Source organism: Pimephales promelas, chromosome 19, assembly GCF_988280905.1.
Source record: "Pimephales promelas chromosome 19, fPimPro1.hap1.1, whole genome shotgun sequence".
NCBI lineage: Eukaryota > Metazoa > Chordata > Actinopteri > Cypriniformes > Leuciscidae > Pimephales > Pimephales promelas.
Genome location: NC_142787.1, coordinates 7,403,827 through 7,430,148, shown reverse-complemented (window position 1 = coordinate 7,430,148; position 26,322 = coordinate 7,403,827). Strand labels below are relative to the sequence as shown.

The following is a 26,322-nucleotide window of genomic DNA, read 5'->3' as shown; positions in this document are numbered from 1 at the left end:
AGGTATACATTGTTTGCAGAATGTTCACACTTAATGTCCTACTTGATGGTCACTTGTGTAAGTCTTGATTTTACTGATGGTAAGAGGTGTTTTTTTTCTTTTCCAACAGCCCACTGTTTGTCACTTGGAAAATCGGCCGGGACAAGCGGTTAAGGGGTTGTATAGGTACATTTTCTGCCATGAACCTGCACTCAGGACTCAGGGAGTACACCCTTACTAGGTATGCCACATCTTTGAAATTCTGCTTTTCTCTCTCTAATATGTCTCCATTCATATCATAAAATTACATATTCAAGCTTATTATTTTTGGGTGGGGGGTTTGGATTTGCTCTTCTAATTAGATTTATTTCTAAAATATGAGGGTTTCCTGTTTTAACTTTCATTACTGCATCTTGATTTAATTTCTCTGAAAACAACTCTAAAGGACCTGTCCTTTATAAAATGGTGTGTTATTACTGCAGCACTAGCCCATCTCCCTTTCTTTTTTCTTCTTTTTTTTTTTTAAGTTAACATTGTCCCACCCCAAACTGTTGGTTGACCCAGAATTTTTAGGTTTCGAAAAGTAACATTTTTGATGCGCCACCGAGTTTATACCGGGGTGTTGAAGGCTGCGTTTACACAGTGCAGGCATAAATGTCCCAAATCTATTTTTTGTGTTTCCTCTCTACTGATATTATTATTATTATTATTATTAATAAATATAGCTGCAAGCAGCAATTAAATCACAAGGAATGCACAATAAGTAGCAATTAAAGGGCATATTAAGATTTTAGGCAAAATGCCTGACATCATATACAATCATTAGTAATGTGATTTAATGTTTATCACTTTTGACCAATAGGTGGTGCTGTTATGAAACTGATGTAGTGTGATCAGAATAAGATGGTCATAATTCATGCAAAGTTGGGTGTCAATATGCCAAAGCACTGTAGTTAGGGCTGCCGCGGTTATGGAATTTCCTTTGCGGTAATGTTGAGTGGCTCAATAGCGCAATATGCGGTATTACCGCCATTTATTTATTTAATTTATATGTATTTGTTGCTATATAAATAAAGTTTACGATGTGGACAAAAACGAGGACATTTTCAGTAACCAATGTAACGTTAACCGATACTAAACAGTGTCTACAGTATATGCGCATTGAAAGACTTTCACTCAGCGCGCATATTGTTATGACAACGGATTTTGAGCGAGTCATTGAACTGTTCATTCAACGAACACGTTTAAAAAAGCTGATTCATTAAAAGAGATGTAAAGAAACAAGATGTTAATTATTTTTAACTTTGAGGTTCAACTTTTCAATGCTCAGCTGAGCAGCAATGCGTCGCATGGACAACGCTGAAGCTGATGCTTCACTTAGAGACCCATAGCATTGATTCAATGCGTGACTTACTGATTTTATTTCCCCGCGGCCTCCTTGTGCTGTGGGATACTGACCAGCGCTGCTGCTGACGTGCATTTATGGGAAAATACACGTGAAGAGAACGTTAAAATGATGATGCGACAAATATTTCGCTTCCCTTTGACACGACAAGCTTTTCACGACTTCAAAGACAGATGCAGGTAATTGCATGTGCTCTGCCGATCTCTCTCATTCACTGTCTGTGTGAAGCCTGTAGGCTACACACCACCATGACAAACAGTCTTGTTATCATTATGAACTTGTTTAACATTAAATACACATGCATTAAGTTCAAAACAAGAAGTGTATAGCTTTATTAAAAAAAAAAAGAAACGTGAATATCGCGGTTGCTGTGGTTACGTGCAATCTTCTGCGGTTGACATGTCAGAAGCGCAGTACTACAATATTGCGGTTACCGCGACAGCCCTAACTGTAGTGATACAGCCTCAAGAGTAATTTTCGCATCATGCCTCAACTTTGTTGCTGTGCTGTACGAAAACGGTTTCATCAATCGACACGAAATCCACAACTTTTTGTTGGGACGGTCTGAAGAATATACGATTTAATTTTGTCAAATTCTTTTGCATGTTATTTGAGAACAGGTAGACGAATCAACTTTAAAAAAAAAAAAAAATGTTGTCAGAAAGATCCAAAGATAATCTGGTTTAATTTTCGTGAAAATTGAAGCAACGGTCTAGGAGGAAAATGGCGGAAAAAAGTTTCTAATGGGAAATGACGTCATGTCAATCATCTTGAGCCGAGGAAAAAATTATTTTGTTTTTATCCCTTATCGGTTCTAAAGTAATTAGCATAACCATGAGTTAGGGCTGCACGATTTGGGCCAAAATGATAATCACGATTATTTTGATCAATATTGAGATCACAATTAATTATCACGATTGTTTGTTGATTTTAACCAAAACTAATTTTATTGTCACATAGGCTAATTGCTGCTTTCACATCCATATTGTGCTACATTCTTGCTAATGTACTACTATGTGCATTAAAATAAAACAGGTGCTCTCATTCACCAAAATTCAGTGCATCTCTTTAAAGAATAAATAAATAATAAAGAAAACAATAAATAAAATGTAGCAAAACTTCAAGAGGGCACTATTTTACATTGTGTAAATATATTTTAGGAAGCAAAATATAAACTTGCATTGTACCTGCATAATGGATGTGAATAAAACGTGCAAAATACAATCAATAAAAAACAAATATTCCATAACAGAATGTAACCAAATGAGAACATGTCAAGGCAGAACTATGCACTATGGAAGTTCGATTAATGGATGAAATTCAGAGTCATTGTTATTTGACACTTAAGAAATGTAAAATGTGTCAGTGATTAGTTGTGAAAGCTTACTGCATACATTTAATCTATTTAATCCTCCATATGAAAGTTTATGTGGTCGAATTATTTCTATTTATTAAACAATAGTTCAAAACAAGATGTTATGTACCAATTTACTAATGCAATTTACTAATGCTCACACTTGGTCTCTCATGCGCGCTGTCACTCAGTCTCAGACACAACCGGTATCTCTCGCGTGCTGTCGCTCCGTTCGCTCGCACGTAGACACACTCAAGGTGTTTCTCAATGTCAAGGAAGGATCCTCGGAAGTAGGGCTGGGCGATATGGCCAAAAAATCATATCTCGATATTTTTTGGTCAAATGGCGATATACGATATATATCTCGGTACTTTCTACGTTTTCTATTTAGATAAAGAAAATCTTTATATTTAAAAAAAATAAAATAAATAAATAAATAAATAAATAAATAAATAAATAAATAAATAAATAAATAAATAAATAAATAAATATATATATATATATATACATATACATATATATATTCACATTCGGCCCAATGATATCCTACAAACAATGTTGATATTGAAGGATATGGAAACAAATATAATATAGGCTATGCAATATATTATGTGCAAAAAGCTTTTGTTTTTATATTGACTAAAAGCTAAACTAAAAATGAAAATAAAAACAAACAAAAGCACAAACTAATTATATTAGCCTGCATTTGATTACCCCATTATAATCACTTTCACTTTCATTAGAAATATATACTTGTAGGTTTAAAATTCCACATATGGCACATTTATTTTCTCCAACAACAAATATTTTAGCAATATGTTTATTTTAGTCAGAATTATTGCGTACTACGTAGTACTATTCACGCGCATGCGCGCGCCGGCGCTCGTTCAAGGAAGCATGAATTTTAGCGGAGATTCACTTGCAGAAGCTCGTCCTCTTCTGACATGGACATATATGTTGTGAAATGGACATATTTGCTTTACTTTCTAACATTTACAGATGGAGAATATACCTGTGAAATGTAAGTTGAGCACTGAGGAAAGCACCACATCTCAAACGCATTAAACAGCGCAAGTATATCTGTCAGTCAGCAGCAACAGTGTCTGTCAGAGCATTTGACAGGGCGGCAAGCTGCCTTAAACTTGTTAACTATATCAAAGTGATTTTGACGCAATTAATATAAGCTTGTGTCATGTTTAGGACAAATTGTACTACGTAGCCTAGCTACTTTCACTGCAGCAGCTCACACTGCAACCTCCGCTATTTTTCAGATGTGCTCATATCAAACTACTGTATCGATATAAACGGTATTGCCTTATTCCATATCGTTTCAAAAAATATAACGATACATCGTACATACTCGATATATCGCCCAGCCCTACTCGGAAGCCGTAATTTCGAGGATGCTATCCTTCGCACACTTTTGAGCGCGCTTGGACACTCGTCGCGCTTGGAGCCTGTAGCTCGCGTGCAGACACACTCGGTCTCTCTTGCTCGTGGAGGCACGTGATCAGACAGTGGTTTACGGAGCACTAGATTGGCTTTGCAAAAAAAAAACAAAAAACAAAAAAAAAACTTTGATATACGGAATCTGTGAATCTGCATTCTGTGAATGGAATGACGCATTTTAAATATCGCTCGATCACGCGAATTTGATCGTGGGAAGCCAAAATCGTAATCGTGATCAAAATTCGATTAATCGTGCAGCCCTACCATGAGTGCAACTTTGGATTTAGAGACTATGAATGTGCCAAATTTCATAACTTCCCTGCAAGTGGTTCTATGGGCTGGCAATGTGGTCAATAAATAAAATGCAGATAGGTGAATAAAGCTCATTCTGATTCTTAAGCTCAGTTATTTTATCAGTGTTCAAGTGAATAAGCAATGGGCATTTGCTTGCTTTGGCTATCTCACCTATGTGCATGTGCTGAATATGGTTACACTTGGCTCTACTGGAATTATGCCAGTTAGAAATAAAATGGAAAGGTTTTATGTAAGCTGTGCCATTTCAAATTTAAAATACTCCTGCACCTAAGTTGTCTTTTGAGCTGTCATTTCTGACACGCATGTGTTCAGAGGTAAAATAACAAGATTAGGCCTACTGAAGGTATTGTTAATTGTTTTTCCAAGTGTTTTATTTTAATCTGCAATTTAAAATGCCTTTAAATACAAATGTAACGATGTTCAAGGCTTAGAGAAGAATGGGGAACTGGTGAACGGTAAATAGAAGTCTTAAAATAAATAAAACAAAAGTAAACGGCAGGTGCTTCACAGCCGACTGATGCCCATACGTAGACAAAATGCAACATAAATGTCCCAGGCCTGGTCTTCTAGTCTTTCACTGTCGTCACTCCACCTTTTATCCTTCAGAGCTCCTGCGACTTCAGAGTGGTCTAGCGCACAGTGACGTTCATTAACATTTGTGCCACCGGCCTCATTCTGTTTCCACGGCTCGCGGCCTGCTCTTCACTGTAACATTAAAGGTGCCCTATAATGTGAAATTGAATTTATTTTGGCATAGTTAAATAACAAAGAGTTCAGTACATGGACCTGACATACAGTGAGTCTCAAACATCGTTTTCTCCTTCTTACTTAAACCTCGTTTTTGAAAAACACCCAAAAACAGGTGAATCTCCACATAATACCGACTCTGACGTTAAAGTCGGGATCATTAATATGTTTGACCCATAATATTTGCATATGCCAGCCCATGTTCAGTGACAGACGAGACGGAGCTGCGCAGCCGAAGCATGGCCGTTGATCAGTGTTTGGATGTACACATGAACACAAAAGTATTTTTAGTTCCTTCATCCGAGCCTCTGAAGGATCAATGGGTTAATTTTATTTTCTCTGGATATTTCCAAACATTTCACCGATGACTGTTTCCTCAACTTACCAAGAGCTGGCCTCGGACCGAGCTGATGTGTTATTGTTGTTCAAGTTCAGACAGGTAAAGTTAACGTTAATCTTTCACTCAAAATCGTTCAATACTGTTTATGCATCAGTAAGTCAAGCCAGGGACTTCACATCGTTTCTTTTAGTAGGATGAAAAAATAATAATAATTGTGAATAAATTGTATACAGAAAGCGATCAATATCTTTCCACACAGCGCGAGTTTATCTGGACACTTGCCAAACTCGTTATGAATTCAATGACGCAAGTTACACTGCACAACGAAGCTCTTGCTGTATTTACATGATCGTGTCTGCATTAGTGAAAGCAGAGAAGGCAGAAATTGCGTTGCAATGATAAGATCTTCATCCTCGCGATCGACAGGCTGTCTGTCCTCTTCTTGCTCAATACTCAACACAGCAACATTTTATGTGATGGGAATAGATCTAAATACTTCAAAAACATCTCACGATTCGTTAATCTCGATAGCTGCAATAGAAAAAAAACTATAATAGCTGGAGTAAAATTATTCGAAACAGTTTCACATGTAATACTTAGGCTACGTCCACATTAATCCGGATACATTTGAAAACGGGGTTTTCGTTTAAAAACGCTCTCCGTCCACACTAGCGTCTTCAGGTGTTTTCCGACGTTTCAGTGTGGATGAGAAACTTCTAAATTCACTTTACTGCGCATGCGTGAAACTTCACAAAAGCTCACTGAGATGATACAGATGGGAAACTAAATAATAATGTCGTCGCACAATAACAGGATAATTTTATTTAGCAAAATATCTCACCATCACGGATGCGTCCAGGTCGCATTCAGTCACCATATGTTTGGTCTAAAACGCAACTGCTCTCCTGTTTTGCCGCAGGACAGCAAATGTGAGTAGACTACGTTATCTGTCATCTTTGCAGTACTGTGCTATGAAGAATAGCACATATTAAGTAACATAGAAAGTAACATATTTTAGAAATAGTGTAAAAATGAACACATAACAGGCACAATACTGATAAACATGAATATCTATTGGTACTACATGGATCACATGACTAAACTTACGTCATCGTTTTAAAAATACCTCCGGTTTCACTGTGCACACTACAACGCGAAAACGGCGTTTTCAAATTTATCCACTTTGGAGAGCGTTTTCCAAACGATACGTTTTTGTTGACTTAAAACGGCGTCTCAGTGTGGACGGAAGGCCAAAACGGAGAGAAAAATATACGTTTTTAAACGAAAACGTATTAGTGTGGACATGGCCTTAGCTATTTTATATGCAAGCATGTCAGCCAATCACAGCAGAGGCCGGTTACACACAGCAGACACGCCCCTTCAAACAGAGTGTTCAGATCAGAGGCTAAAATCAGGCTAGGGAAAATGCCTTTTATTTCTAAATTATGACTATTTTTGATCTAAAAAACATACTAATAGGGCTGCAACAACTAATCGATAAAATCGATTATAATCGATTATGAAAATCGTTGTCAACGAATGTCATTATCGATTAGTTGGTCTGATTACGTCACCGGGATTGTTTACATGCTACATGCGCTTCTTACATGCGCTTCTTACATACGCTTCATTAGGCACACACGCAGTCTCTCTCCCTCGCCGGTCTGTGCGCAACACGGACGGTTTGGAGCACATTATCTTCTGTCTCGCATGCGCACTCTTGATTCCGTGAGTTTGAACTAATTTGCGGGCATCAGGAAACCGCTATCAATATGCAGCATACACGAAAATCATTCACCTTTCGGCAAATTCGCCGTTTTGAAACCAAAATAGGTGACCTGCGTTAATCGTGTATACTTTATGAAGCCATACTGTAGTATAATGTGAGAAAGAAATGTATATTTAAGTAATTAAATTCAAGTTAACGTAAGCTTTTCCCTCCACTGCGGCTGTCAGTCATTCTCTATTCGGTGTTCAAACAGCGCGTCGCGTTACAACAGTTAACATGATGAAACTCTTTCCAAGATGATTCAATGTTATTATTATAATTGATCCGTAGATAAAGGTCTATGGTTTCGTAATATAATGACTATCTTGCTAGACTTTTATTGCTGTAACTTAATCACTTTCTACTGAGTGTCTGTTAGATCACAACACTAGAGTAGAGTCGGCGCAGTATAATTGTTCTTCACGTGCACAGTAGCCTAACTGAAATTTAAAACTGTTAAAAGAAAAGGCTTAATAAACTATTGCAAAGATACTGTATAATACACAGTCAATATTGCTTCCTCACTAAACAGCTGTGCATCTGATTTTTACGATGTTTTTCATGAATGTACAACAACAATACAAAGAGATAGTTTTACCAGAGATAGTGCTACACTTATTGTCTCTTATTTTTTCCCCACTAAGGAATGTTTTTTACTAAATGTTCAGATTTTATAAAATTATTGTGCACTTGTGGTTTTTCTATCTAGGCTAAGTTTTTCTGAGTTATCCACTAATCTAGTTTACAATAGCATTTTTGTCATAGGTTATGGTCATATATTTTTTTTTATTTGTTGTTTTTCTATATAATGAAGTTGTCTGTATTAAGAAGATTGTTTAACACACAAAAGAGTGTGGTTTTTAGGGTTTTATTTAGTTATAATAAACAAAAAAATGAAATAAATTTTTTATCCGATTAATCGATTAATCGAAAAAATAATCGTCCGATTAATCGATTATCAAAATAATCGTTAGTTGCAGCCCTACATACTAACATTACAAGGGCAACCCAGGAAACATTATAAAATAATAATAAAAAAAAATAAAAAATTTAGGGCACCTTTAAAACAACAGTCATTTGAACAGTAAAATCTTGTGTATTTCTTTCCTGTGTAATCGACTATTGTTTTCAGTGTCAAACTCAGTTTTCAGTTACTAGTAGCAGCTGTTCCATTTAGTTAACTTATCCTCCCTACTAAACATGTATATCATATCGCATATATTTTAAATATAATCATTATTTAAATATTGTTTACTGTTGACTCATCCCTTTTTTAAAGGTTTAAAGGAAGAAATGTGAGGGATATCATTTTTGTTGAACTGTACATTTTTTACACCGATTTTTTTTTTTTTTTTTTTGGTTTGATGTTAACCATAGACAATGCTCCACCCCTCCCATATGGTATTTATTTATAGTGCAATTACTACATAGTTTTATATAATAAGTTTAATAATTAGGTAAATATATAAAAAGACCTTAAGATAAATACCTCTGGACTTGCAAACTATAACTTAACACTCATTTGAAACTGACCTATGGCATGAAATTCATCTAAATTTAATTGACTTAATAGATGTGGCTATTGTGGTTTGTGGTCATAATGGCACCAGCTGGCTGTAGTAAATGTGGCATATTCAAATGACTGACAAAGTCCATTTATGTTTACTCACTTTAAATGCTTATTGCCTGTTTTGCACAATTTTCCTAAAGCCATTTTGGTTGTGGTGGCGCCGGGTCTTGGGCCCGTAATCGTTGCTTCCAGCTATATTTTTTTACTTCGATAAAGTACAGATGCTTGATAAACGTGCTTAAGTACAGTAATAGAGTATTTGATTTTGGGAAACTTTTACTTCTACTTCTCTAAATTTCGAAGTGTAATCATACTTTTTACTCCACTAACATTTCATAAAAAACGTGTTGTTGCTCGTTATTTTGAACTGAATATTTTGTTACCCTTTCTGAGAAGCAATAGCAGGGTCCGATTTGTGAACTAGCTGATTCTTTTCAGTTAACCTTTTAAATTGGTTTGCAAAGCACACTGAAAAATTCATCCGTGAATTTGACCTATCCAATTGCATCTGTTCTCATGTCAGCAACTCACTGATTCAAATGATCTGGTCAGAGTAAGTCTTCGGTAAACTATTCACTGAATTCAAAAGTCTGACTAAGAATGAGCCAAGAACAAGAGATCCTCGAAGTAAGTAATGCTGAATTTTTGTGAACTAGGCCTAAATCTGTTAAGGGTGAGCTTTTTATGCCCATTGTATGAAATGCTTGAATGTGGACAGTGGACATGTCTACAATGGACTATGTGCACGAGAAAAATGCTAACTTCCGCCTTGAGGGCGGATGTTGGGTACTTCGGTTCCGGTTGCCGTTGTTTACATCCTACATCAGTGGACCGGCTATCTAAAGATTAGCTATCTAAATATATTTGTCTAAAACTATGTTCGTTTGTTCATTGTCAAGTCAACCAACACAGTTTTCACTCATATTTGGGTGGAGCCAGGCGCTGCTGCTTTGTGAAAAGTAAACGATATTTCACATTTTGTCACCGCACCCAAGCAGTCGCTTCACAGAGTGGAGCGTTGCGTATCCATGACAACTAGAAGGAAGTTTTTAGGCTACTAATTATTTATTATATTATACCCTTTAACCAGGAAATGCCCCTGGGTTTAGAACCTATTTTGAAAGGGAGACCTGTTTAGAAATATGTGTGAACAGCCTAATATGTGTTAAACAGCCTAACTTGATAACGAACGAACCAACGTCGGATACCTTTACTCCCTGTATGACATGTATAGTGGTTGTCAACACTGATCTATATGACGATAGTGGTTGTCAACAACATAGCCTCTGAACATCATAAACAAAACAATGGCCAACACAAACTGTTCTGGAAAATGCACTTTCTAACGCATGATTTCGCATTTTATAATGTATAGAGAGAACAGTTACCAAATCGCATAGCTTGAGCACGTAGCATGGCAACATTAATGTCCGAGTGATTCCACGTGTACCGCGTATGTACACGCCGTCAAATGTCCGAGCGAAACAAAACAAAATGTAGATCTACATCTGGGGAGCGATATTTATTTTTTCCTAGGATGGTAAGAGTGACGGGTAGGTTGGGGTTGAGGTAGGTCATATGCTATATATATATATACACTGTGTATGTATATATATATATATATATATATATATATATATATACAATCATAACGTTAAGTCAACGGTATTCATAAACACGCTAAAAAGAGATTATGCGTGTTGATAGCATGCCAAAAATACGTGATACGTGTCATACATACGCAATTTCATGAGATCAGTCTGAGCATGGATGTTGTTGTGACTTAACGTTCCCTTCAAAATGATGCAAATACTGAGAAATGTAATATTTAAACCCCTTCTCTCTTGCTCTGGGGAGCTGGAGGAAAATCATTAGCCAGTCGATGAACATAATCGACTGTAATATTCGGCAAATGTTCAAGACATCTGGAGAAACATACATCCTCTACGTCGTCCATCAGGCTACCGGAAACTAGACACCCCATATCGGTTTCGCAGCCGGAACTAGCATATGCTAACGTGCACATAGTCCATTGTGTTTTACTGTTTGAACTTGGTAGGTTTTAGGCAAAAACTAAACATAACTTTAAAGTAATGCAAATTAATTTTTAAATTAATAATTCTGTTAATCTAGTATGTTTGCGTAGTGTTCCTTATAAAATGTTAACACATTTTGCCCTAAGTGACATCTGTTTTTATAATGTTTCAGTGGCGGCTGGTGAAAAATATCTTAGGTGGGGCTGTGTCAAATTTGGCATTTTCAATAGTCTGGTAACCATGTAACTCGGGTCTTTTAGGATTGTGGCATGCTCTTCCTCAAGACATCTGTCAAGCATCCACCCTTCTCTCCATCAAAAACCTCTTTTAAACACTTAAAAAAAATCTGAATATTACTCTTTAGCTCACAATCTTTAAAGGTTCCATGACATGCTTATTTTTGTACGCTTTGATGTAGGCCTCTGCCTTGTTATGGATATTGTAAGAGATTAATGTAAGTAACCTCTGAATATTACTTTCTGTCATCTTTGATGTTGAGGTTTATTTATTTTTTTTATTTCTTAACCTATATTGTAAAGCCACCTGGGGTGTTGAAAAGGCTATATAATTAACAATTCTTATTATAATTCATTTTATTAACCACCCAAATACAATTTAAAGATACCAGTGCTCTGTGAAAAAGTAATTATTTAATGCCAATATTAAAAGGTTGAGGCATTCTTGCACAAAAACAAACGCACTGGATAAACTTTTCATTTTGAAATTGAACTCAAACAATATACTTAGTGATTGCTTAATTAGCTGATTAAATACAAAAAAAAGTATTACTCACAACAATTTTGAGTGATTTTTCAAGGAAATATTCCACATGTACAGTAAACAAGAGTTGTCCTGACTTTAGTAGTGGTACGCAATCTGCGCATGGGCGTGGTCACGGCTGCGCGCTTGTTTGGGGCGCTACAAGAATCGCCCATAGCTGACTAGATTTGAGCTCGCTGATTGGCTACAGTTTATGTCAATCATTTATATCTTAAATCAGCGATTGGCTAAGCTGCTCCAGAGACCCGCCTTCCTGGAGCTGATCACGTGCTCTCTATGCGTGCACTTCAGGAAGGGGAAGTGTATAAAAACCAGACATTTTGAATTTCTATTTTATTTTTCACATATACTGGGTGCATTTAACATCTCAAACACACTAATATTGACAATTTGTATACATGATTTATGTATTTACTTATTTATTGCATTTGGCTCATAAACTGTGGTCTGGCTCATCGAGAGAGGGCGGCGCCCTAGCGCCCTCTATTGGCCAGCCGCCCCTGTATTGTTTGTTTATATTTGTTAAAAAAAACATTTTGTTTTTCCTCAATTCTGCTGAATATATATGGTATATTTTGTTGTTTTCTCATTTGTACACTGGAATAAATCTGTAATTATCAGTAGTAATTAGGGCTGCACGATGTATCATTTTAGCATCGATATCGCGATGTGCACATCCACGATAGTCACATCGCTATTCGCAAGGATGTGCAATGTCAATTAATGATTCGTGATCAGTAGGCTACGTGCCAGCAGTAACGCTTGTGATTCGCGGATTAATTGCAAAGTTTAACCATCATAGTGTGAGTTTATCAATTTTCAAGTCCTGTCAGTTTAAACATCAAGCGCTGTTTTCTGTCAGCCTTACTAAAGCGCATTTTTGTCCCACCAAAGCTTGACCGGTGAATGATGATGATGAGTGACTTCTGTGCTCGTTTAACTGAGAGAGTGAATCCCTGGTCGCGCGTGCACTCTCACCGTCTTCAAACTGTCTTGCTCTCTCCCTCCCTCGCACTTATTAATGAATTGAGATGACTGAATATCTTTGAGAATACATGATGACGGTAAAAGGTCGGAAAACTACCACTGGTTGTGAATTGTGCTAAAATAACGTTGCCTTATCTTCTCTGAAAAGCGTTCCACACATTCAGATGACAAACCACACTTTCAATAAAAAAAAAAAAAATCTATCCAGTGATGAAATATTTTCTGTGTTGACACAAATCTTGTGCGATGTCCTGCCTGGATAATCACACAACGTGTGCCGTGGTCTGTTAATGACACGTCCGATTCACAAACTAATGACTCATTTGAACCGATTCACTTTTGAATGGTTAAAACAACTGATCTATCCAACACTGAACTCAAGAGACATCAATCGGAAACACTTTACAATAAGGTTCCATTTATTAAAGTCTAGTTAACTACAATAGTAAAAACTACATTAGTAATACTAGTTTTTATGCATTTTTACTCCATGACAAAACCACCCCAGTCATTCTAGAATGATTCATTCTTTCCAAATAGAGCTATTCAAGTCATCTGGAGAAATTGTTTTTATATTGCAATATATATCGTGGAAAAATAAAATGGCGCAATGCCTTTTTTTACCAATATCATGCAGCCTTAGTAGTAATAGTTATCAGTGTATGACAAGTTTTGGTAATAAAATAAAATATCTTGCAGATCAGACCTGCATAATCTTCCTTGTTCACTAGTGCTGGCTACTTGACAAATCATAATTAAGGTTGTTTATCGGTTGGGCTTTATTCGATACCAATTCCTACTTGGTATTTTTTTAACTGTTCCGGTGCTTAAATGGTTCTTGAAACGGTACTTAAACAAAACCGCACACACTTTGTACAAAAATAATACCCTTTTATTTACAGGGCCAAACTGGACACAATATTAGTTTAAATCTTTTAACAATATAAATACAAGTAGCAAAAATTTGCATTTACATAATCAAATCAAATAAAACAATATTGTATCAAACAATTTAATAATGCTGGAGATTAATCGAGATTACTACCAGGGTAATCTAATATCGACATGGCTACAGGTTCCCATGTTTTGTCTCCTTGAACCAGTCAAGTTAGTCATGTCTTGATGCCCAAATCCAATTTTCTTACTATATCCGATTTTTTTTGACACCCTGCTTGCATCATCTTTTGAAAGTGACCCGTATCTGATTTTTGCATTTATACTATACACTGCTGAAACTACCAAATGTAGACGTTCTGACCCGGAAAGGGGAGTAAGCGGAAAAAACGCGCATGTTGTGCTGCGAGTCTATGGTCAATCAACAGAACTTTTATCCCCTCCTCTTTCATTGAAGTCGCGGGTGTGGAAGTTTTTGGGATTTCCCGTGAGTAATGTTGACAATGTTCGTGCTTCAAAAAAGACACAGTTTGCAGACATCCCAAGTCTCGCGGAAGTTCCAGGAGTCTCCCACATATTGATAGCGGCTCCCTAATGCACGTGAATTAGTTAATCTCCCGGAATCTAGAGTGAGCGTGCATGCAAGACAGAAGAAACTGTGTTCCAAACTGTGTTGCGCACACAGCAGAGAGTGAGAGACCTTGCGTGTGTGCCTCATGAAGCACATGTAAGACAGAGACCATCGTGATTGGCATAGGGATGTCCCGATACCACTTTTTCACTTCCGATACCGATGCTGAAGCTTTGGCTTTTGCCAATACTGATATTAATCTGATATTTTTATTTTATTTTTAAACTAATAAAAAATATAGCAATTTTCTCAATTAGCCCCTTAAAATATACCTCCAGTATATAGTCCACAGCAACAGTTAATTATGAAAGATTGCCACCCTTTATTCAAACACTACTATATATATATATATATATATATATATATATATATATAAAGAAAATACAGGTACTTCAGTACTTAAAGCTAGCTAGCTACCAACTAGGGGTGCAACGGTACAGATAACCCACGGTACGGTCCGTACCTCGGTTTTTGGGCCACGGTCTCGGTTCGGTTTCTGTACATGTTTTGTACAGAAAGAGACTGCTATTTCATCCCAAAAATATGTTTTATTTTTCTTATGAGCATAAACAGAATGTCACAGTAGGAAGAACATCAATGTATGAAATAAATTAACACTCTAGTCTGTACTGAACAACACTAAGTAATACAACCTCTTCAACTACCACTTATGAAATACAAAATCTAAACAAACACACTTTAGACTATTCAAATGGATCCCAATTCCAAACCTTGATAACTGGTATATGAAGTGATCAATGTGAAAGAAAAAGTGCACTTTTACCTTTAAAAAACTGCAGTCAAACGTTTGACTGGGTTTGCGTTATGCATCCACTAGATGTGCTGGGAATGTAGCGAGTGCGCGGAGCCGGAGGTGAGGCGTTTATTTAGTAAGCGTGAGCGCGCTGGGGCGGGCACAACTTACATTCGCAGCCATTCGCTTGCATTAACTCATATGAGTATTCAATGTGCGGCGGCTCTCTGACCGCAACGGCTGGTTGTTTTGAATGAGACGACCCGGTACTGTGAACGGGGAGTGTTTTATGAACAGCTGTGACGCGCGAGCAGCGCCGGGGACAGTGTGTCGCTCGTGTGTCTGTTAAGAGTGAGCGCTCGTGAGCGGGAGACACACACAGTTGAACTGGCCGTGTGACAAAGTGGGCATAAGCTGGACACGAGCGCAAGTTCGCGGGGCGAATTTAATAACGCGGAGCGTTGTTAACTAATTGATCCATAGCCTATAAGGCGCTCCGGATTATAAGGCACACTGTCATTTTTTGTGAAGATTAAAGGCCTTTAAGTGCGCCTTATAGTGCGGAAAATACGGGAAAAGGATCAGCAAGAACTCTATGGCAAAACCGAAGTCCCGCGGGACACGAGGGTAGATTGTCCCGTGCAGGGCTGACCGAACGGTCCGGGATTTTACCGTGTACCGTTGCATCCCTACTACCAACAGGTTTAAAGTTAAAACAATTTAAACAGCAGTATTCCACATTATAAATACCAGTACAGTTTTTTTTAAAGCAAGACGAATTTCTATAACTGTGTGTTAAACTGATTATCATTCTTGTGTGTGTTAAACACAATCTACTTAATACAGACAGCTTCATTATGAAGATAAACAACAAATCCCCAAAATATATTATCATAATCTATGACAAAAATGCTATTATAAACTAGATTAGTGAATAATACATATTGGTCTTTGTATTGTTGTAAAATACATTCATGAAAAACAATATAACAAAAATGAAAAAGATAATTATTTTAGATAATTTTGCAAGATGTAAACAACACTGGTTCAGAAACACTTCCTGTTTCAGTTTTAATTGTTTTCTTTATTTCACACGTAAAGAAAACATCTTAAAGATGTTTGTTTAACTTTTTGATTCAGTTTTATATGTTCTGTTGGTTGTATTTTGTCCCAGCTTTTATGTAGTGTTAAACTGAAACAGGAAGTGCTTTTGGACTAGTGTTGTTTACATCTTGCAAAATGGTCTATAGACAAGGCTACTAAAAAATTGAGACATGTTTTAAGTGTATAGCACAGCTATTTAATGAGGCAGCAACATTAATAATTATTAATGTTAATAAGCTTTAATGACGTCACTGCATTATGATATGAATGACTCCAACACAGTGCGGCACAAAGCGCCTAATGCGCATTCCGAGCGCAGAATGATGCGCTTGAAACCACGTGGAGTTACAGCACGCAGCTGAGTATGCACCCTATGGTATGCTATGCATGCTCTAAAAAGTTCGAGTCCGCTTTGAAAAGTTCTAAGCACAAAGGAAATACATATTGATGGACAGTGTATTAAACAGTATCTATCTATGCAATAGTTTATTGAGCCTTTTCTTTTAACAGTTTTCAATTTCAGCCACCGCACTAGACATTATTATTAGCCTATTTATGGACGTGCGTGTTATCCAAGCATTAATGGCAGGGAAAGAGACAGAGTTCTCCCTCATTTCTGCTCCGAGGTCTTGATTGTGGCACTTCTTTGATGTTTTGTCTAGTAGGCTATTCCTTGTATCTTTTATAAATTTGAAAAAAGAACTCTGCCTCGTATTATATCCAAACGGTCTACTTTTGTGTTCATTCGTTCCCCCTTATTTAATCCGTTGGCCTAATTGCAAAATGAAAAATGAACGGTTGTTGTATTTTGTAAAACGCAAAGTTGAACACCAAAATGTTCATTTGAACTGTAGGCCTATGCCAAATGCTGCGCAAAAATATATAGGCGATATATAGGCTACATAACATTTACATTGAACATTTTACATTTATATATAGGCTACATAACATTAACATTTAACATCCCTTTAAACATTTAAAATATTTGACAAATTAGTATGAAAAAATATATATTTTACTGGTTTTCTGAGCCCCAATTAGAACCTGGAAATGATATTTTCCCCGCAGTGCTGAATGAGAAGAGCCGTAACCACAGCCTACAGAAAGGGGATTATAAGTGATTTATAGGCTATAATAAATGTGCCTGATAATAAAACAATATAAAATAACGAGGCATTAATTGTTTATTAATAAACTATTGTTTTCTAAATCATTTTCAGCTAAAAACATATCTCCATCTCCGGATGCACATTTAGAGAGAAATTAATTAGCTACATAATTACATAGTCAGAAGATATTGACTTTCGATTCAAATTTGTTAGTTTTAAATTGGACATTTAAAGATTTAATCTACAAAGGATATAACCCCTGTAGACTAAAGCTTTAAATGTCCAATTTAAAACAAACAAATTCGAATGCGGTGGCTGTTTCAGTTCTCGCGCTTCAGTTCACGGAGATCATGAAGCGCGCCTGATTGTTAAAGCACAACGTTTTTTTGTTATTGTGAGTTTACGCAAATAAATGTATTTGCGAATAATGTATTATTATTTTCTGTATGACCAGAAATGAAAGAGTATTTTAAGTTGTTTCCACTGAAAGAACTGCAGTGAAACACACACTGGATATGCGTCAAAAATATTGTTTTTATTTGTGCTTTGTTCCTTTTTTGGATAAAGGCGTCTTCTACATATGCAGACTAATAAAATGTTACAATAATGATAATAATAATTATTATTATTATTATGATTTGAGGACTTGATTTGATTTGAGTTTTTGCGAAATGGATGCATTTCCAATGTGCTTATTTTTAATTGGCAATTTCAGTTTGAAGGGTGATGGAAATGCGGCTTTAACTGCTCCGTACTTGCTGCGTTTTATTTCTATAATTAATTTCGTTTCAAATGGGGTCCAACCAGTTATTAAAGGTGTTAAAAATGAACTCGTGGTTTGACTTATCGAGACTATTTCCTAAGATGGCTCCTGTCTGTATACCCGAAGTGAACTGTCTTCATAAAGTATCTTCTTATTAAACGGTCTGTACACTTATAAAGTTCTCAATGCTTCGTTTTGCATGTATGTAGCCTCATTATGTTACTGTGTTAGTGTGGGGCTATTTTGAGACTTGTTAGTGGTATAAACTAGCGATTTCTTTTTACTTAGTCAATGCCCCCATTACTAGCATTATACGCTAAACAGTTTTTAGAGATAAAACTCTTTACATTCGATTATCATGAAAACAAATCTCAGAGAACGGTCGACTAGGTACCGATGTTTTATTAGACCAAAGGTTTATTGTTCGCCGGAGTTCTCCTTTAACAATAACATAATAGTATACGCACAATATTGGATTTGGATCGGCCTCGTCTGATCGATACCCGATTCCGCAAAAATGGCAGGATCGGAGCCGATACCGATCCCGAGTATCGGATCGGGACATCCCTAGATTGGCAGATTGATCAAAATCGAGAATCGTACCGTGACCTTTTAGAATTGAAAATGTAATCAAATCAAGGATTTGGAGAATTGTGACACCCTTAGAACAGACTGTGCTTCAAACCGTAGTGCTCGCATGGCGGGGAGGGAGAGAGCCAGAGACTTTGTGTGTGCGCGCCTCATGACACAGAGACTCATGCACCGAAAATTTTCGTTCTTATTCGGTCTGGTTCCTACCGTTTACGTCAGAACCGTTTCCCCATTGGCACCGGCAGGGTCCGAAATTAACACCCGCCAAGCGCCAAATGTGGGTATATTTTACGTTTGGCGAGTAAATCGTAAAAGGCTATCCGCCCCACTGGCGGGTGGATGTTCATACCAACATTGTAATGTAATAAAGTGTTTAGTACAATTGCATTTTGTAATGTTATAAAATATCTGGCATGATGATGGATATGGACATGACGGAGTTGATGTGTTTGCGGGATCGGAATTGAAAGTAACAGGGTGCAACTAAAGAGCGAGCAGAGAGAGCCCCTGTAGCGCGCGCTCACTCTTTCTCTTCAGAGGCAGGCGAAAGTATAAACAAGACTTCACCGTCTCCTAATCGCTGTCTTGCTCTCTCTCCCTGGCACATATTAATCAAAATAAATCGGCACGATGGTAAAAGGTCGGACCAATGTGTATGTGTGTTGCCTTAACTTTTGGCTTGCTTATAGTTGGGGACATTTATTATTCAACAATATTATTGATTTATTTTCATGTTATCACTGTGAAGCTGCTTTGATACAGTCTGTATTGTAAAAAGCGCTATTTAAATAAAGGTGACTTGACTTGAATAAAAGTAAGAATGGAAAATAATAGGCCAGGAATAAAATGACAAAAATGTTTAAAATATAGCCTATAAATTAATGTATATGTGACACAAAAAGGCTGTTTATTATTTTGCCTGGTAAAAATATACTTGGCTGGTGGATTTTTTCATCTACCAGTCCCCGTGGCAGGTGAGCCAAAAAGTTAATTTCGGACCCTGGAAATTAAAAAAAAAAAAAGCTAGTTTCGGTACCCAACAATAATTCATAATGTCAGACTGAGCTGTAACCTATTAAGATCCATCTGTGTGTCTGGTACATTTATTTATTCCCCTCCCTTCCATCACTCCACATATTTTGAGCAGCATCAATCAGTACTTTTTATTTTTAATACTTAAGTATAGAGATCCACTGATTTCAGTATCGTGCCCGAAACTGCACTCATACACATTGAAATGCTCGTATACCAGGGGTGTCCAAACTTGGTTCTGGAGGGCCTCTGTCCTGAAGAGTTAAGCTCCGACTTGCCTCAACACACTTGCCTGGAAATTTCTAGTATGCCTAATAAGACCTTGATTAGCTGCTTCAGGTGTGTTTAATTGGGGTTGGAGCTAAACTCTCCAGGACAGTGGCCCACCAGGAGCAGGATTGAACAGCCCTGTCCTATACCAACAACCGATACCACGCAGTGTGTACAGTGCTTGTGACAAAGAAAAACCTACACCAGAGCAAACAGAACAGAATGGATATATCAGAGAAGGATGTCTTTGCAGTAAATATATAAATATAAGTTCTCCCCCTCTACACTAAAATCATAAAATATAAAATAATAAGAGCTGTTTTGGAGACCCCTACCCTCTCCTCTCCCCCTCTACACTATCCACAGCTTTAAAGCCCTTTCACACCGGACGCGTAACGGAAAAGCGAAACGAAAAAGCGAATAGTTCGCGTGAGAATAGTTTGCGTCAAAACCATTCACATCAGCCGCGACGCGAATTTGCGACGTTCAGAGCTTCAACATTCCAAAACATTCGTGCCGAGGGTGAACACCTGGCTATTGCTCTGTTGCAGGAAAGCAGACCTGATTTTAAGGGACACTATAGGGAGAAAACGTAGGCTACTATATACTTATTATTATAGCCTACTAGGTGAATATAGTTTTTTTTTTTTGCAGTGATGTTAACATGATGCTTTACATTGTTATAGGCTTTATAAAAAAAATAAGCACATACGTTCATTAAAAAAGATTAAAGATGAATGCGTTCTTACCGGATTCGGTCAGTGCATCTTGAATTTATATTGTTTGTCTGATCTGGCAGCTTCGATAGGGCCAGTATGTATGGACATACGTCAGTAACTACTGGCAGGTCTAGCTCACTTTCACCAGTTCACTTTTTAAAAGAGGTCTATCTATCTATCTATCTATCTATCTATCTATCCATCTATCCATCTATCCATCTATCCATAAATTACAGGAACGTCTGTCTGTCTGTGTGTGTGTCTGTTAATCGCATATCATTAGTCCGATGGATCTCAAACTTGACAAGTGTCTTGCTACGGGCACGAGTAAGTGCAGTGCCGAGTTTTATGTTGTTTGGATTAGAAATGCAAAAGATATCGCTAAATATATCGCTAAAAGAAGCACACATTGGCTTTTGCCGCTCTAGCCGCTGGCCACTCCCCCTCTCACACGGCACACTGAAGCCCCTTTTCCACCAAAGCATTTTGAGAGCCGGTTCGCAGCCGGTGCCTGCGCGCGAACCAGTTCTTTGTGTTTCGACAGCCAAAGCCAGGAGAACTGGTTCCAAAGCGGCAGGGCTGGGGTGGGTTTAGATGTGTTGTAAACATCTTTTCTGACCATAATAAAGGATCGCAAAGCCAGGAGAAACATTTGCAGAAACACGATGGAGTCTGCCTTTGTAATCGTTATGCTTGAAGTTAATGCAAGCGTTTCTATTTTTGTAATTTTTTTATTGAAGACATTATAAGCAAAGAAGAAAGTCACAATATACAAATAAATGGAAAGAATAAAGACACAAGACGGGTACATAACTTATCAGAAAAGATTACATACCAAACGAAAAGATTAAAAGACTTACATATTTCAATTGTTTTTAAAGCCTTCTTGGTACATGAGTTAGAGATAATCCCAAAGTATAATGTTGTACTTGCAAGCGTTTCTAGCTAAGACGTATGGCGACGTACACAGTGACGTAACAACGTCGTTCCCTGTACACTCCAGTCAGTGGAAAAACAAATAGGTTCTGAAGCGGTTCGCAAGTTGAACCAACTCCGAACCAACTTTGAACCAGCACCAGTTCTGAACCAGTTCTTTTTTTGGTAGAAAAGGGGTATGAGTGATAGGGGTGCACGATTCAGAAAATGTCACGATTCGATTCGATACCGATTTTTTGTCTCGAGATTCGATTCAAAATCGATTTTCGATTCAAAAACGATTCTCGATTCAAAAAACGATTCGCAGGTCTACATAAATGTAGTTTACTTTTTCCTATGTGATTGATTGCAGTAGACATAATTTAAAAGAAAAGTTTGATATTACTTTATATGTCTTCATACAAAAATAAAAACTTTTGCAACTAAAAAGTGCGAAGTGCCAAGCTTTGGCCAGCTTTTAAATACATTTAATTCAAGTTTAAAATAAAACTGGTAACACTTTACAATAAGGTTCATTATTTAACTAGTTAATGTATTTACTAACATGCACTAACCATGAGCAATACATTTGTTACTGCATTTGTTCATCTTTGTTAATGTTAGTTCATGAAAATACAGCTGTTCATTGTTTGTTCATGTTAGTTCAGGGTGCAATAACTAATGTTAACAAGATTTTAATCAAGTATTAGTAAATGTTGAAAATAACATTAACAAAGATTAACAAATGCTGTATATGTGCTATTCATTATTAGTTCATATTAACTAATGTAGTTAACTAATGTTAACTAACGAACCTTATTGTAAAGTGTTACCATAAAACTTAAATAAAAAGCTTTTACATAGCTTTAAAGTGCTATAGTCAGATCAAACAAACAATTATGCTAAATGTGGTTTAAGGAGTAGGCCTACTTCAGCTACCAGGTTGACTGTTGAAATGTGAACTCGACTGGGCACATTGAACTTCCTAAAAATATATACTAATTTCATAGAACCCTTGCGAAAATATTTTAAATAGATTTTAAAAAAGCCACCGCTACTGGTAACATCTATGGTTAGATTGATTTGTTTACATCCAGTGAAGTCGTTCATAGGCGCGTAATTTGCGGGTATCTCCAGTTAACTAGCAGAGCATTCATTTAGTTCGCTATTAAATAAGAGACCTGTTGTTTTTGAAATCAAGCTGAGCGCTCGTGTCCGCTGCAATCAGTGTCATGGATACAGTGTTCTCTGTGGCTCACGCAGTCTTCTCTCGGACGCGCGCTTCAATCTATCGCCGTTGTGGAGACTCCGGTGAAATCACAAAATAAAATGCACACAAACGTGATGAACATATTCGGTTTTGATGAGAGAGAGAAAAAACTTTACGAGTGCGGTTTAGAACCCGTCACCTCTGACACGCTTGGCAAAAGATCTACAGAACTCAAACATAAGATCTGCGGATCGATGCATTTATACGGGTTGAGCAGAGTGGCTGCACAGTTTGACCAGCGGGCGGCAAGAACTTGCAATGACCATTTATCAGACCGGCCCTCGCAGCCTCGAAACCATAGAAACACTACCGGACCACCGGTAAAAGTCCCGACTTACCCGATTGCCACTCCGCCCCTGCACGCCATTAAAAAATATAGCCTATGAATCGATTTTTGGAATTCTATGAATCGATTCTGAATCGGTAAAGATTGAATCGCGATTCAAATGTGAATCGATTTTTTTGCACACCCCTAATGAGTGAGCACAGCGCAGGACCAGAGGCAGGGATGAAGAAAGCAGATTTGCTCCCTGAATCGTCGCGCTTATTCATTTGAGCACTCAAACGCACCAAACCAACAATTGCTAAAAACACACGGGCATTATTTTGCACGGACATTTTGCACTAGTCTGATTAATCTCAAATATAACCAGCTAGTTAAACACTGCAGTTTACAGACCATTCATTAATTTTGAGCTCAAATGCATTATTGACTCTGATTGTGTTGTTTGAGATGGTCAAAATCATTGGCATTAATAATGTAGCACTTTTATTTTTTCCTCATTTTTTTGTGGCTTCGAAAACGTGCAGTAATGACTAATCACTTTCTATCATGAAAAATAAAGTGATGTGCAGTGCCAATGTACATGCCATGTATAACATTATAATGAGAACAGGATTGTGATAGAATGTTGTAAATTCTGTGCTTTAGTTGCCAGAGTTTACCTTTCAAACCATAGACTAAAAAAACTAGCACACCCGAGTTCACATATGCATAATCATCCTTTTGTGCAGATGCTAGTGGTAATGTTATGTAGGAGTGTGCACGAATATATTTGATCTCCAATTATTATTTGAAAAATAAAATACTATTCGAATTTTACTATGTTGCTTTGCTCGCCCTTAAATGCAGCGAATCCATGATAAATCCCAAGCAATCATAAATAAATGCACTGTGGAGTGGTGCTGTGGATTGTGTTAAAGGATTAGTTCACTTTTGAAAACTTTTGCTGATAATTTGCTCACCCCTATGTCATCCAAGATGTCCATGTCTTTCTTTCCTCAGTCGAAAAGAAATTAAGGTTTTCCGCACACACAGAGTGAATGCATTACTGCCCAAGTGCTCACTCGGTCATCAGATCTAGTCCCGCGCCGCGCTGCGTTGGGAGTGCACGTCTCTAGATCAAAGAATCTAAGCTCTAATGATCATGTTAAATTATGTCTGAATTTCCACCACGTCTGTTTTTGAATCAACTGTTGAATTGTAGATTAGGCTACTGTCGACGGTGTGTCTCCCTCCAAGCAATTTACTACTGTTGCCATAGGGACGCTTCGGCTTTTGCCACCCGGAATAACGTCTATTAATGTTTTGACGTCATGGTGAATTGTCGTATTCCAAGGTTATTTTCTGAAAAAAAAAATGGGATATGAGCAAAATATAATTTTCACATCTCAAGACCCGTAGGTTGTGCCGTTCCCAACATTCCCATGTACCCTCATAGCTGAGGAAGATGATTCACTTCCTGCTCAGCTACTGTTCGGACGCTCCTGCTTACTGCTCCGCGCTTTGCTCTATCTTTTTAATATTTTTTATATATTTTATCTATTTTTCACCTAATTTTAACTTCAGAAAATCAGCACAGTGCTCAGACGCTGGGATTACTTAAAAAGTACTTAACACTTTTATTCAACCAGCCTCTCACTGCTTACATTCCGGGAAAGAGAAAACACAACTCCCTACATTCATAAGGATAAGAAAATGCCTCTTCGGGAATCTACTTGCTGCTCTAACTGCCACAGACTTTTACAAAGGATTGCAGTTCTTGAAACAAAGTTAAATTCGGGACCGACAAACCAGACGGAAGGCACAACAGAGCTCTGTCATGGACGCCCTCAGCGCACAGCCGGTGAGTCCCATGAGTGCTCCTCGACAGGCTCTACTGACTGTAGAGAAACAGGCCGATCGACTTACAAATCGATGGCACAAACAGGGAGCGAGACCCAAAGGCATTCGAGGCATCAGATTGTCACAAGCACCACATATTTCAGCAGTAGCATCATCTACCCCAGATATGACTCTGACCAGGATTGCAACCACTGGTCTCCTACCACCGCCTATTCATCTTGAGAACAAATTCGAAGTATTAATGAATGAGGAATCCCTGAATTTGACGAATGTGATCGAACACAGACTGAGTCAGCCTGTAGCTAACACTGATGCTAACCGGCGCTCAAGGTCGAGCAGACAGCGGCAGCTCAGAGCACAGCGGGGCCCAGGACTCTGATAGTGGGCGACTCCATAATCAGAAACATTAGTATCAGGGATACAACTACATGCTGCCTTTCACAAGCAACAACTTCTGATGTAAACAGAGAACTTCAGAACATTCTGATGAAACATAAGACTGCAAATCGACTCATCATTCATGTGGGGAAAAATGATATTCATAAAGAGCAGTCGGAACTCCTTAAGAAGGATTTCAATGAACTTTTTGAAACACTTAAAAGACTGAAAGTTGAAACATTCATCAGTGGACCACTCCCAGCAAGAGGAACAAACAGGTTTTCACGGTTGCTTGGGCTCAACACATGGCTGCAAAAAACCTGCAATATAAAAGGAGTGAACTTTATTGACAACTTTAATCTTTTCTGGAGTCAGAGGCAACTGTTTCAACGGGATGGCCATCACCCAAACAAACTTGGTTCAAGAGTACTAAAGGACAATATCTACTTCTCCCTCCATCATCCTTCTGCTGTGTGTGCCAATCCATTCAACCTGAATGGCACTCACACACCTGGACACAGTATGAACGACCACAGGACTTCACTTCAACACCTGCATGGACATATTGCTGACACATCACACAAGGACAATGATAACACCAATCAGCCACAACAACAACCTCTGCTCACGGATACAATCTCAGCAGAGCCCTGCCCACAGAGCTCACCACAGTCAGACTATGACATATCAGAACTGCTCCCAGATTCAGCACCCAAGGACGACTTTCTGGAAAACAGCGAGGGAAACCAGGACAGCATTTTACATCCTCCAATAACACCAGAGCAACAGCCCATCTCACCTGACACGTTATCACTCTCTCCAGCATCTCCACTTCTGTGCTTCTCAGAGAAAATGGAACAACTGGTGTCTGCTGGAACCAAACTATCACACTCTTTTGCTGCAAGCCCCCAGATACCAACCAAAAAACGGCAGGCCCCAAAACCACCTAAGCTTTCGGGCCCAGCTCGCCCTCCCCCTCCTCCTCCTCCTCCGAGAGCTCTTCGGCCTCTGCCACAGCGCCAGGGCCAACACCCTCC

The 26,322-nt window shown here is 37.9% G+C and overlaps 1 protein-coding gene across 1 annotated transcript in view; it reads left to right on the top strand.

Annotated features, from left to right (window-relative positions):
* The window catches only part of ammecr1 (AMMECR nuclear protein 1), a 113,105-nt gene that overhangs the window by 25,441 nt on the left and 61,342 nt on the right, over positions 1-26,322 (top strand). The window contains exon 2 of the mRNA XM_039650270.2: positions 110-220. Coding sequence (XP_039506204.1) covers positions 110-220 — 111 coding nt within the window. The remainder of the gene's footprint in view (positions 1-109; positions 221-26,322) is intronic.